Source organism: Nansenia antarctica (genome assembly GCF_963989245.1).
Source record: "Nansenia antarctica genome assembly, chromosome: 2".
Taxonomy (NCBI): domain Eukaryota; kingdom Metazoa; phylum Chordata; class Actinopteri; order Argentiniformes; family Microstomatidae; genus Nansenia; species Nansenia antarctica.
The window spans coordinates 3,048,350-3,060,927 of record NC_137675.1 but is presented as its reverse complement, the minus strand read 5'-3'; the positions used below and the strand labels follow the sequence as shown (position 1 = coordinate 3,060,927).

General features: G+C 51.5%; 1 protein-coding gene across 1 annotated transcript; it reads right to left on the bottom strand.

Moving 5' to 3' along the window:
* Positions 1-7,423: 7,423 nt before the first annotated feature.
* Positions 7,424-11,916, bottom strand: LOC308151708 (double-stranded RNA-binding protein Staufen homolog 2-like; the record flags this gene model as incomplete). The annotated part of the gene is made up of 8 exons (XM_080524624.1): positions 7,424-7,585; positions 8,197-8,241; positions 8,948-9,046; positions 9,443-9,658; positions 10,024-10,122; positions 10,734-10,922; positions 11,458-11,579; positions 11,718-11,916. 8 exons carry the CDS (start codon positions 11,914-11,916, stop codon positions 7,424-7,426), a joined length of 1,131 nt encoding a protein of 376 aa, XP_080380750.1.
* Positions 11,917-12,578: the final 662 nt, after the last annotated feature.

Sequence of the window (12,578 nt, the reverse complement as noted above, 5' to 3'; positions counted from 1 at the left end):
CAACTCAGAGCTGAGCCTGTTTGGGCTTCTGTGGATCCTATGGATTACAGTTGTTTACGATTGCTAACTCACCATGTTCAATACTGAAACCACAGTTTCACAACTCTTCATACAGTCTGCATTCGTAACACTCATGTTGGCCAATGACTTCATTCATGTCTCAAAAGAAGCTCGTTCAACCACACACTGTCAACAATGTTCACTCAGAAGCATACACTGTCATTCATAACATTCTGACTTACAAAACACTAACAACAGGGAGCATTACATAGTTTGAATGATTTTCACAAGAATGAATATTTCATTATAAAAATTGTTTGATTTATAGTAATCATAGACAGAATAGTTGACTGTAAAACTGTAAAGTATTAGGCAACAAGAATGAATCAGAAACGCCACAATTTGCTTCTATCCTTTATCCTATCTTTTGCTTCTATCCTTTATATTCTATGTTTTATCCTTTTTTTTCAGTATCTTTGCAGAAAGTAAGTTATGGTACATTTACTTCAAAGTACACTACATTTACTTGTGTAAAATCCAAAGTGAAAAATAAAGTGGAAGATGCAAAGTTCAAATAAAAAATAAAAAATGAAATTCCAGGGCTACAATACAATAGCAATCACACCAAAAATGTCTCACTCCTGAGGGTTTTGGTCCACCCTCTGGTCTGCATCTGGTCACATCTAATGTCTTCCCTGGCAATGCATCTAGTCTATTTCATTTCATTGTATATATTCTGCTAATATTTTCTAGACATTTCAATATGATTACTGCAAATAGTGAAAATACCACCGCTCATCCCTTATCAGACTTTGCGGAGGTTCTGGAACTGAAGAGTATCAATAGAGTGCAAAATAACAGCATCTGCACACTCAAACACTGTGCAAAAAAACTGTTTATTGCGAGCTTTCGGTCATATATGATAGGAATATGATTACTGCAAAATTGCACCAAATAATTCAGTTTTGAACGTGTTCTTCAGAGTTTTGAACACAGTATGTTAGCAATGAAAAAATGTGTTGCAAATACATAGTATTTTAGAGTTTGAATGAGAGAAGTGTTATGGCATTTAGAGAACGTAGTCATTGAATGCGTTCTGTATGAAAGCAATGCACAAATCACAGAGAAAGAGTCACAGTTTTGCTGACTGTATGAAGAGTTGTGAAACTGTGGTTTCAGTATTGAACATGGTGAGTTAGCAATCGTAAAAAACTGTAACAATGGTGCCTTATTATGTGCACAAAGAGGCCAAGCAATTCATACAGGCAATGCAATTCGTCATCAAAGATAACAGTGACGACCCTACTCCCCCCTACCCCTTTTCTTTCATTTCAAAATCTTTACTTTTATTTCTGTCACTATGTCTCTCAATATCTTTGTTGATCGTTCATTTTTGCTTTGTGTGTCTTGCTTTGAACCACATTCATAGACCATAATATGTGTACAGCTAAAATAATGGAAAAAACTGTAGACAAAACATGACATGATTGTACAAGTTGCTGAAATTGAAATAAAAACTAAGTATATATAAAAGAAAAGAAAAAGATAACAGTGACCTTTTTTCAGTACTTTATTTCAGTACGATAATTCACAAGAAGCATGGTCAACTTCAGGCTTCACATGCATTTGCAGGCTGAATTAAAAGACAATTAAAATGGTGCCCTTATATAAATGATAACACTACTGTATGAAAGCAGATGGATGTGTGTTTGTGTGAATGTCACTATAAGGTCCAAACGGCAGGACATGATGCATTATTATTATAAGGGTATGTATGTATGTATGTATGTATGTATGTATGTATGCATGTATGTATGTATGTATGTATGTATGTATGTATGTATGTGTGGGGAACATGGCGTGTTCTGGCCTGCAGAGGGAGCCAGACTGCCATTGGAGGGGAATGATGGGTTGATTACGGACAGGTGTCAGTGATCAGGCTCGTTATGATGGGCTGATTACGGACAGGTGTCAGTGATCAAACTCATTGTTCCACTGGTCTATTTAACCTGTGTGTGTTTGTTCCCTCGGGAGATGAGTAGGGCAGGAAGTACCTGCCGCACGGAGACACGGAGAGACCGAGAGAGAGAGAGCCGCGGCGAGCCAGCACGAGACCCCGAAAGGGGGTGAGGTGCAGGGAGCCGGACGGACGGAGCGGGTCCCGAAAGGGAGGACTAGCGGGGCGGGAGCGAGGGCTCAGCCAAGGAGCGGACTAGCGGGGCGGGAGCGAGGGCTCAGCCAAGGAGCGGAATAGCGGGGCGAGAGCGAGGGCTCAGCCAAGGAGCGGACTAGCGGGGCGGGAGCGAGGGCTCAGCCAAGGAGCGGACTAGCGGGGCGGGAGCGAGGGCTCAGCCAAGGAGCGGAATAGCGGGGCGAGAGCGAGGGCTCAGCCAAGGAGCGGACTAGCGGGGCGGGAGCGAGGGCTCAGCCAAGGAGCGGACTAGCGGGTCCCGAAAGGGAGAGACAGCGGGAGTGGGGGAAAGACTGGCTCAGCACGTCAGTGACGGTGCTGAGCAGTGTTGGACTAAATAAAACTATTATTCTGCACCATTCCTCTGTGTTGATCTCCCTCTGTGCCTAGAAACTGCTACATCTGGCGCCCAACGTGGGGCACAGAGAGGGGGTCGGCACACACGCCCAGAGGACCATGGACTCATCGGTCCAGGTGGTGGCGCACCTGGCCCGGATGCTACAGGCGCAGGAGGTGATGGCGGCGGAGTTGATGCGGGGACAGGCGGAGCAGCGGGCCATGCTCCGCGAGCTACTGGACCGCACCGAGCCACCGGTTCGGGCCCAGAGGAGGGGGGTGCGGGACGCGCCGGAGGCCATTCTCGACCCCTCCCCCGACAACCACCTGCCTCGACCGCAGGTTCCAGCCCCGGGCCCGCGCCCTACCCCGACCCCGGCTCCGCGCCAACGGGCCGGCGGGGCGCGGCCTGGGGTACGGCCTAGGGTGGAGCCGCGGCGGGAGCCACCAACGCCAGCCCGGAGGACGGGGCGGGACACCGGGGGGAGGAACACACACGGGGGGCCAACCTCCACCCCACAGACGGCCCCACGAGCGGTAGAGGAGGGATGCTGGCGATGCGGACAGCCTGGCCACCTCCGCCGGGAATGCCCCGAGATGGAGGTGGGTCAGGTAATCCGCGTCGTCGGCAGTCCGACCCCTCCCTCGCGTCCAGGACAGGCGTTTTACATCCCAGTAAGGGTACAGCGTGAGACGCACCAGGCACTGTTGGATTCTGGCGCCCAACAGACCATGATCCACCAGCGCCTGGTTCGACCCGGGGCATTGTTAGAGGCATCGCGGGTTGGGATACTGTGTGTGCATGGGGATTGTCACCAGTATCCGGTGGTCCCCATCGAAATTCGTTATGGGGGGAAAAAGTATAGTGTCAAGGCGGCGGTTAGTCCGAGCCTCATGCACCCCCTAATTTTGGGTTTAGATTGGGCTGGGTTTCCGCAGGTATTAGGGGAAACCACGGGGGTGCGTGCACGACCGACAGGGAAATGTGAGGCGTGCGCAGTGCTCTGCGCTGATGCGAGGGCGTCCGACGCTGCCGAGGAGCCGGAGGAGGCGGTGGGTCCGGCACCCGCAGATCCGCCGCCTGCGTTCCCTCCAGTAGCCGACTTCCCCCTCGAGCAGTCTCGCGACGCCACTCTACGCTCCGCCTATGACCAGGTGATCAGTATTGATGGTGTGCTGGTACGGCCAGACGCTGTGCGCGCCCACCCGTATTTCGTATTGATTAGGGACAGACTGTATAGAGTGAGTCGTGACACTCGCAGGGACGAGGAAACGACCCAGTTGTTGGTACCTAGGAGCCGCCGGAAAGCTATATTTCAGGCGGCGCATTATAACCCGATGGCAGGCCACCTAGGATACGACAAAACACTCAACCGGATAATGGCTCGATTTTATTGGCCGGGGATTCGGGCAGAGGTGCATCTGTGGTGTGCATCCTGCCGCGAGTGCCAATTAGTCAATCCCCCGGCCGTGCCCAGGGCACCGTTGTGCCCCCTTCCCCTGGTAGAGGCACCATTCGACCGGATTGGGATGGATATAATCGGGCCATTTGAACGTTGCTCACAGGGCTATCGGTTCGTGTTAGTCCTCATAGACTACGCGACTCGATACCCCGAGGCAATACCGCTTCGTACTATCTCTGCAAAGAGCGTAGCACAGGCGTTATTCCAGGTCATCTCCCGGGTGGGGATCCCGAAAGAGATCCTCACCGACCAAGGCACTAACTTTATGTCACGAACACTTAGGGAACTCTACGGGTTGTTAGACATTAAGGCGGTCCGAACGAGCGTGTACCACCCAGCTACCGACGGGCTGTGTGAGCGGTTCAATCGGACGCTTAAGTCAATGATCCGTAAGTTCATTCACGAAGATAGTCGTAATTGGCATAAGTGGTTAGACCCTCTGTTGTTCGCAGTGCGGGAAGTACCCCAGGCTTCCACGGGGTTTTCCCCCTTTGAGCTCCTATACGGGCGCAAGCCACGGGGCGTCCTAGACCTGATTAAGGAAAGCTGGGAGGAAGGGTCTAGTGACAGTAAGAACGAAATACAATACGTCCTGGACCTACGAGCAAAGCTCCACGCACTGGGGGTTATGTCACGGGAGCATTTGCTCGAGGCCCAGGAGCGGCAGAAACGGCTGTACGACAGAGGGACTAGACTACGCAATTTCGCACCGGGAGACAAAGTCCTCGTATTACTGCCCACGTCTAGCTCTAAATTACTCGCCAAGTGGCAAGGGCCGTTCGTGGTCACACGGCGAATTGGGGATGTAGACTACGAGGTAGTGCGGTCGGATAGAGGGGATTGCACGCAAATATACCACATCAACCTATTAAAAAAATGGAACGACGTGGTCCCTGTTTCCCTGGTGACGCTACTTCCCGAGCAGGATGAGTTCGGGCCGGAGGTCCCAAAAACGAGTACTAGCGCCCCGGCCTGCGTAGGCGACCATCTCTCGGCGAACCAGCGGGCGGACGTTGATCGGTTGCAACATAGGTTCGCAGACGTGTTCTCCCCTATACCCGGTCGTACTCGCCTCATAGAGCATCAGATAGTTACGCCACCGGGGGTTACGGTACGTACGCGGCCATACAGGCTGCCGGCTCACAGACGAGACGTGGTGAGCCGGGAATTAGACTCTATGCTAAAACTGGGCGTGGTCGAGGAGTCGCATAGCGACTGGTGCAGCCCCATCGTGCTGGTGACAAAGCGCGATGGGTCTGTACGGTTCTGTGTGGACTATAGACGGGTGAACGCGGTGTCTAAATTCGATGCCTACCCTATGCCCCGGGTCGACGAGCTCCTGGACCGGCTTGGCACGGCTAAATATTACACAACGTTGGATTGCACGAAGGGGTACTGGCAGATACCATTATCGTCGGCAGCCCGGGAAAAAACGGCATTCTCTACCCCGCGGGGGTTATTCCAGTTCACCGCGCTTCCGTTCGGGTTGTTTGGGGCCCCGGCCACGTTTCAGCGGCTGATGGACCGTATTCTGCGGCCGCACTCTGCGTATGCTGCGGCGTACGTAGATGACATTGTCGTCTATGCGGACACCTGGCCGCAGCATATGCAGAGGGTGGCTGCGGTACTACAGTCGCTGAGGCAGGCGGGGCTGACGGCGAACCCGGCGAAGTGCGTGATCGGGCGGGGGGAGATCCGGTATCTGGGGTACATCCTGGGCGGTGGGGAGGTGCGACCGCAGGTGGACAAAACCACTGCGATCGCCGCCGCCCCGCGGCCCAGGACCCGGAAGGACGTGAGGCGGTTCCTGGGACTGGCCAGCTACTACCGGCAGTTTGTGCCGGGGTTCTCGGAGCTGGCCAGCCCCCTTACCGACCTCACCCGGAAGGGGGCCCCGGACCCGGTCCAATGGAGTGAGCGGTGCCAAGTAGCGTTCGATGGGATTAAGAACGCCCTCTGTGGGGAGACAGTCTTGTATGCTCCTAACTTTAACATTCCTTTTTCTCTGCAGACAGACGCGTCGGATAGAGGGCTGGGGGCGGTGCTGACCCAGCAGGTGGAGGGATTCGACCGTCCGGTGCTGTACCTGAGCCGAAAGCTGTCGGAGCGGGAGGGCAGGTACAGCACGGTGGAGAAGGAGTGTCTGGCCATTCGGTGGGCGGTCGGCGCCCTCCGGTACTACCTGCTGGGGCGCTCGTTCACCCTCTACTCCGACCATGCTCCCCTACAGTGGCTCCACCGCATGAAGGACACCAACGCGAGGATCACCCGGTGGTACCTCGCGTTGCAGCCCTTCAACTTCACGGTGGTTCACAGGCCGGGGACGCAGATGGTCGTGGCCGACTTCCTCTCCCGTGATGGGGGGGGGGAGTAGGCTATCGGCCGGTTGTATCCCCGGCCTCGAAACTGGCGGTGGGGATGTGTGGGGAACATGGCGTGTTCTGGCCTGCAGAGGGAGCCAGACTGCCATTGGAGGGGAATGATGGGTTGATTACGGACAGGTGTCAGTGATCAGGCTCGTTATGATGGGCTGATTACGGACAGGTGTCAGTGATCAGACTCATTGTTCCACTGGTCTATTTAACCTGTGTGTGTTTGTTCCCTCGGGAGATGAGTAGGGCAGGAAGTACCTGCCGCACGGAGACACGGAGAGACCGAGAGAGAGAGAGCCGCGGCGAGCCAGCACGAGACCCCGAAAGGGGGTGAGGTGCAGGGAGCCGGACGGACGGAGCGGGTCCCGAAAGGGAGGACTAGCGGGGCGGGAGCGAGGGCTCAGCCAAGGAGCGGACTAGCGGGGCGGGAGCGAGGGCTCAGCCAAGGAGCGGAATAGCGGGGCGAGAGCGAGGGCTCAGCCAAGGAGCGGACTAGCGGGGCGGGAGCGAGGGCTCAGCCAAGGAGCGGACTAGCGGGGCGGGAGCGAGGGCTCAGCCAAGGAGCGGAATAGCGGGGCGAGAGCGAGGGCTCAGCCAAGGAGCGGACTAGCGGGGCGGGAGCGAGGGCTCAGCCAAGGAGCGGACTAGCGGGTCCCGAAAGGGAGAGACAGCGGGAGTGGGGGAAAGACTGGCTCAGCACGTCAGTGACGGTGCTGAGCAGTGTTGGACTAAATAAAACTATTATTCTGCACCATTCCTCTGTGTTGATCTCCCTCTGTGCCTAGAAACTGCTACAGTATGGTCTTCTTGTGGTCCACCTTTATGCCTGGTCCGTTTTACGTGAACCATCAAAAAAAATGAAAAAATCTTCTGTTAGGTTGTACCTATAAGAGAAAATAAGGGGTTGAGACACCAAAAGAGCAATTCTGAGATATGCAACCTATTTATTGTAGGCAAAAGAGGGACTTACCATTGTGTCCATCCTTTGGACTGTAGTCTCACTCACACACACAAACACACTCGGAAAAGCTCTATATAAATACAATGAATGATTATTATTATCAACACTGCTGCACCTTTTCATCTGTTTTCAGAGCAGGTTTGGGCGGCTGCGGCTGCGGCACTCTGAACCCCAGCAGCTCCAACATCTTCTCTGCTGCGTTCCTCTTGGCCACCTTCTTACTGGGGCCCATGCCCTCCGCACACTGGCCACAGATCGTCACCTGGCGGCACAAACACAGGGCGTACACAGGTCAGAGAGCCAGGGGTGCCAGGGGGAGATAACAAACAGAGGGGGAGAGGGAGGGAGGGAGAGAGAAAGAGGGGACGACGACGACCACAGAGAGACTGCAAGGGACAGACCGAACAAGAGATGGTCAACGGACAGTAGCAGGGGAACATCCATTGGTCCAGGTGTCGTTTCCAGGCTAGAGGTGAGCTCAAGGCAGGAGTCAACAGGACGTCAGGGTTCGACAGTAACACTGTGTTACTTGCCCAGAGCAAGTAAAACATTCTCTAGGTTTGTTTGCGCGAGCACGACGACGCTGCTGGATCCTGGATATTTTTACCTGTGTGCAGGAAGAACAACAGACGGCGCAGGCGCGAGACCAGACTAGATGATCGCGCCTGTCGATCACCCGTACGCTTTGATAATATCTTCACTCACGATCATCTAGTCTGGTCTGGCGCCTGCGCCGTCTGTTGTTCTTCCTGCACACAGGTAAACATATCCAGGATCCAGCAGCGTCGTCGTGCTCAGGCTAACAAACCCCGCGAATGTTTTACTTGCTCCGGGCAAGTAAACCAGCGTTACTGTCGAACCCTGGACAGGCGTCTGCATAACAAACTCTCTGCGTCGAGGCAGGCCTCGCTCCGTCACCATGCAGTACTCCGGCTCCTTCTCGTTCTGTCAATAGTCAATAGTCTCAATAATAATAACTTTAATAATCTCAATAGTTCTGTCACAAAACGCTGTTACGTATCCTCACACATGTTTAAGTGGGTATATGGAAATCCTTGGCCTTTCCTAGTGGGTATACGGTGTAGTCCTGCGTATCACCTAGACTACACCACAGACTGAACAAGAGATGGTCAACGGACAGCGGACAGCAGCTGGTGAACATCCAGTGGTCCAGGTAGAGTTTCCAGGCTAGAGGTGAGCTCAAGGCAGGCGTCAACAAGGCCAGTTTATTTGTAGAGCACATTTCATACAACAGGGGCAAGTCAAAGTGCTTTACATACATTATTTAAAAATACAGCAAGAGGAGCATAGTAAGAAAATAAAAATGACAATGAATAAAAGCAAATATAAGAAGACAATAGTTAATGGAAAAAAGACATTGATAGAAGTGTTTGTGTTTAATCACAACTGGTGCAAAAAATTAAGGTTTTTAGCTTAGATTTAAATATTTTAAGGGTTTGGGCCAGTTAGATTTCTTCAGGGAGTTTGTTCCAGGAGCATGCGGCAGCGTGACTGAAAGCTGCTGCACCGTGTTTTGTTTTTACTCTTGGAATTATTAGCAACAAGGCAGGCGTCAACAAGACGGGCGTCTCACCTGCATAACGAACTCTCTGCGCCGAGGCACCATGCAGTACTCTGGCTCCTTCTCCTTCTTGGCCTGCTGGATCTGGGCCAGGCGGCTGATGGGGTGCATGCCCAGCCCGTACTCTGGGCTGGTCTGCAGCTGGAGGGAGGGCAGGAGGTGGGTGGAGGGGGAGAGAAAGAGAGAGAGTCGTAATTATTACAGGGTTCCCACACCTTCTGAAACATCCAATTCAAGCACCTTTCAAGGACTTTCACGACTCAATTCCCTCAAATTCAAGGACCCAACACGGCATTTGAGACAGAACTAGATGAGAATTTATATAATAGGAATTATCCGCTCACAGACAACAATTACAAATAGAGGCTTGAAAGTAAAACATTTTTGAATATACATGTATATTAAAAAAATGAGAGAGAGACAGAGGGAGAGAGAGAGAGAGAGAGAGAGAGAGAGAGAGAGAGAGAGAGAGAGAGAGAGAGAGAGAGAGAGAGAGAGAGGGGGGGAATTCAAGCACTTTCAATGACCCATGTCTATTTTTAAGGCCTTGATTTTTTTTTTCTCAAATTCACAAACTTTCAAGGATTTCACCGTGGGCATGTGTGGCAGCCTCCTCAGCTCCTCCAGCACGGCCGTAGCTGCCAGCTTCTTGGCGATCTTTTTACTCTTCCCCTCGCCCTCCCCGGAGAACTCCCCGACTATCACCCGCACGGCAACGCTCTTCATGTGGGGTGGACCCGCCTCCTTCAGAACCTGGGGGACAGGGAGACACACGGAGGCTATCAGAGAGATGACTAGGATCCACAAATGACTTGCACAGTTCGTGAGCTTAGAATTCTAAGGTTCTATCTCCGTTTAGGGCAGTTCAGAGATATTGAGCGTCAAAGTTTTTACATTCCATTATGTTCTGTGAGATGGAACCTTTGTATTTTATTAATTACTAAATCAAAAATGTCAACATTTTAAAAATAACACCACACAGGCATTAATAAACACCTAATGGATCAGATTATGTAAAAAACTCAATTTTGTCATGAGTTGCAAATGGGAGAAGCATCATGGGCCCATCTGGGGTTCTGACTGTTCACAGCCCATCCGGGGTTCTGTTCTCTGCCCACCTCAAAGTCCACTGGCATGTTCCTCTTCAGTGCAATTTCGAACACTTGGCTGATCTCAGACTTGTTGAGGTTCTCCTCCGCGGGTTCTCCTCCGTTCATCTGCAACCAACAGAGTTTGTATTAGAACATACATATACATATACCATAGAACACTGTCTCATGGTCTCCCCAAAGAAGGAGCCATTATGTAAACATTTCAAGGCAGATTAAACGATGTTTAGTAATGACTAGAGTAACTATCTTTACCAATGACATTGTTGTTAACAAGTATAGCAACGGTGAAACAATGATCCTATTCCTTAGTGAATTCAGTGTTGTAGTAGTATCTGTGTGCATTCTGACATGAATCAACACCATAATGCAATCCAGCACCACGCTGTTTGAACATCCTGGGGGGAACACTGACTGTCTGGCTCTGTACTGTACCAACAATGAGGTGCTGTGATATAACAGCACGGCATACATTTGCTTTCATGTTGCAGAACAGATGAGGCAGTGAGCTCCATGTAGCACTGCTGCCCTGTGTCGACCCCTCCCCTCACCTCACCTCTGTGTCTCCCCCTCCCCTCACCTCTGTGTCTCCCCTCACCTCCCCTCACCTCCCCTCCCCTCCCCCCCCCCTCTGTGTCTCCCCCTCCCCTCACCTCCCCTCACCTCTGTGTCACCCCCTCCCCTCACTACCTCCCCCCTCCCCCCCCCCCTCCCCTCACCTCTGGCAGCTGCTGCAGTATGGGTTCCTTCTGCAGCGTCTTCAGGGCCTTGGCTGCGGCGTCGTGTTTGGCTAGCTGCCGTGGGGTCTGGGCCAGGGCCGAGGCGGCGGCAGAGTGCCGGGCCTTCTTTATGCTGGTCCCCTGCGCCTCCCACTGCTGCTCCCCCAGGGTCAGCCTCACTGAGAAGATCTGGGAGACACAGCAGGCAGACAGACAGAGAGAATCAGAATCGCTTGTATTTACATTGATTTTTTTTTACATTTTTGGCATTTAGCAGACACCTTATTCCAAAGCGACTTACAATCGATACATTTGACTAGGCAAGTGAATCATCAATCCACCAGTCGTATCAGGAAGAGTCATCCAGCTCAGGCCCGGGGCCATTGATAGAAGGAAAAACCTTCTTCTATCACCTTCTTCTAAACCTAGGTTTTTTGGGGGGGTTTTATGGTATTACATCCAATGTACAGGTACGCAAGAGTAAATTATTCTTAGGCTTAGGTTATTGGACGTCGGCATTGCAGCAGGATACAAAATCAACAACAATAGAATAAAGTAAGATAAGTAAAGTAAGTAATAATAAAGTAACCATGTAAAACCTCTGTTATTGCAATAAACTCCAGTACTCAAGAGCAGAACGGAGACAAACAGTGGTCTCCCAGGGTTGCTGCTTGTTGTGAGAGTCAGGAGTTGTTAACGGTCGCTAACGTTTAACGGTCGTTACCTTGGAGTGAGCTGGCCCTTGCTCACAGAGCAGCTTATACTCAGGTTGGATCTTGTTGAAACGGGCTAACTCATTCACCAAAGTTATTGGGGTCTTCTCTTTAGGGTTTGCCATGTACGTTTCTAAAACAAAACAGACAGACAGACAGACAGGATAAGAGAGAACGATCATGAATCCATGGCTGAGCTCTCAAACACAGACAGTTTAAGTACTGATCGATCGATCGAGAGAGAGACAGAGAAACACACACACACACACACCTGTGGAGGGGCTGAAGGGAGTGGCTGACCCTGAGGGGAGGGCAGAGCTCCGGAGGGGGTGACTGGCACTCTCTGAAGGCAGGGTGGCCGAGGTGCAGGGGCTGCTGTCGCCTGGCTGGGGCTGGGGCAGCTGCAGGGGGGTGGCGGCGTTGGGCATGGGGCTACCCGGACACTGGTACTGGAGCTGGAGCTGAGACATACTGGTGGGGTGGGTGGAGTTAGTGGCAGGCTGAGGTCAGGGTGGGAGCTTTGCAGTTCAGCAGCAATAGGAGCCGTAAGCAGATGTGTGTATGTTTGTATGAGGTGAGAGACTGCAACGCTCTGCCTGGGAAGTAGAGGAATAAGACAGGGTTAAGGGTTAAGACAACAGAGACCACATTGCAGATAATATGCACATACTATCACAATGAATGTGCTTAGTTTGCTAAATATGTAAGTAAGTAAAGCTTTATTTATATAGCGCCTTTCGTACATGAAATGCAACTAAAAGCACTCGGTATGTACCACAGTTCAACAAGGAAAGGATCATCATTATAATTCTTAGTGTGATCAAGTGTTAGTGTTGAGTTCAGGATGATTCATATGAATGAAAGCTTCATCAGAAGGGGATTGGTTCGTTCACTGGTGTGTTGCAGACAAACACTCAACAACATGATTGAACTGCTCTGACTTCATCATTCAATGAAGGGAATGAAACATGATCGCCAGTGACAACACCATTACAATAATGCATTAAGTTGTCCATTGATTCATTTCCGATTGCTTGCAACAGCTACAACCCCTGCTCCTCTCTATGCTGTCAGGTTTGCAAATGTGTTGGTTAGCCAGCCAGGACAGTTGACTTATCTAGCTGAGATATGT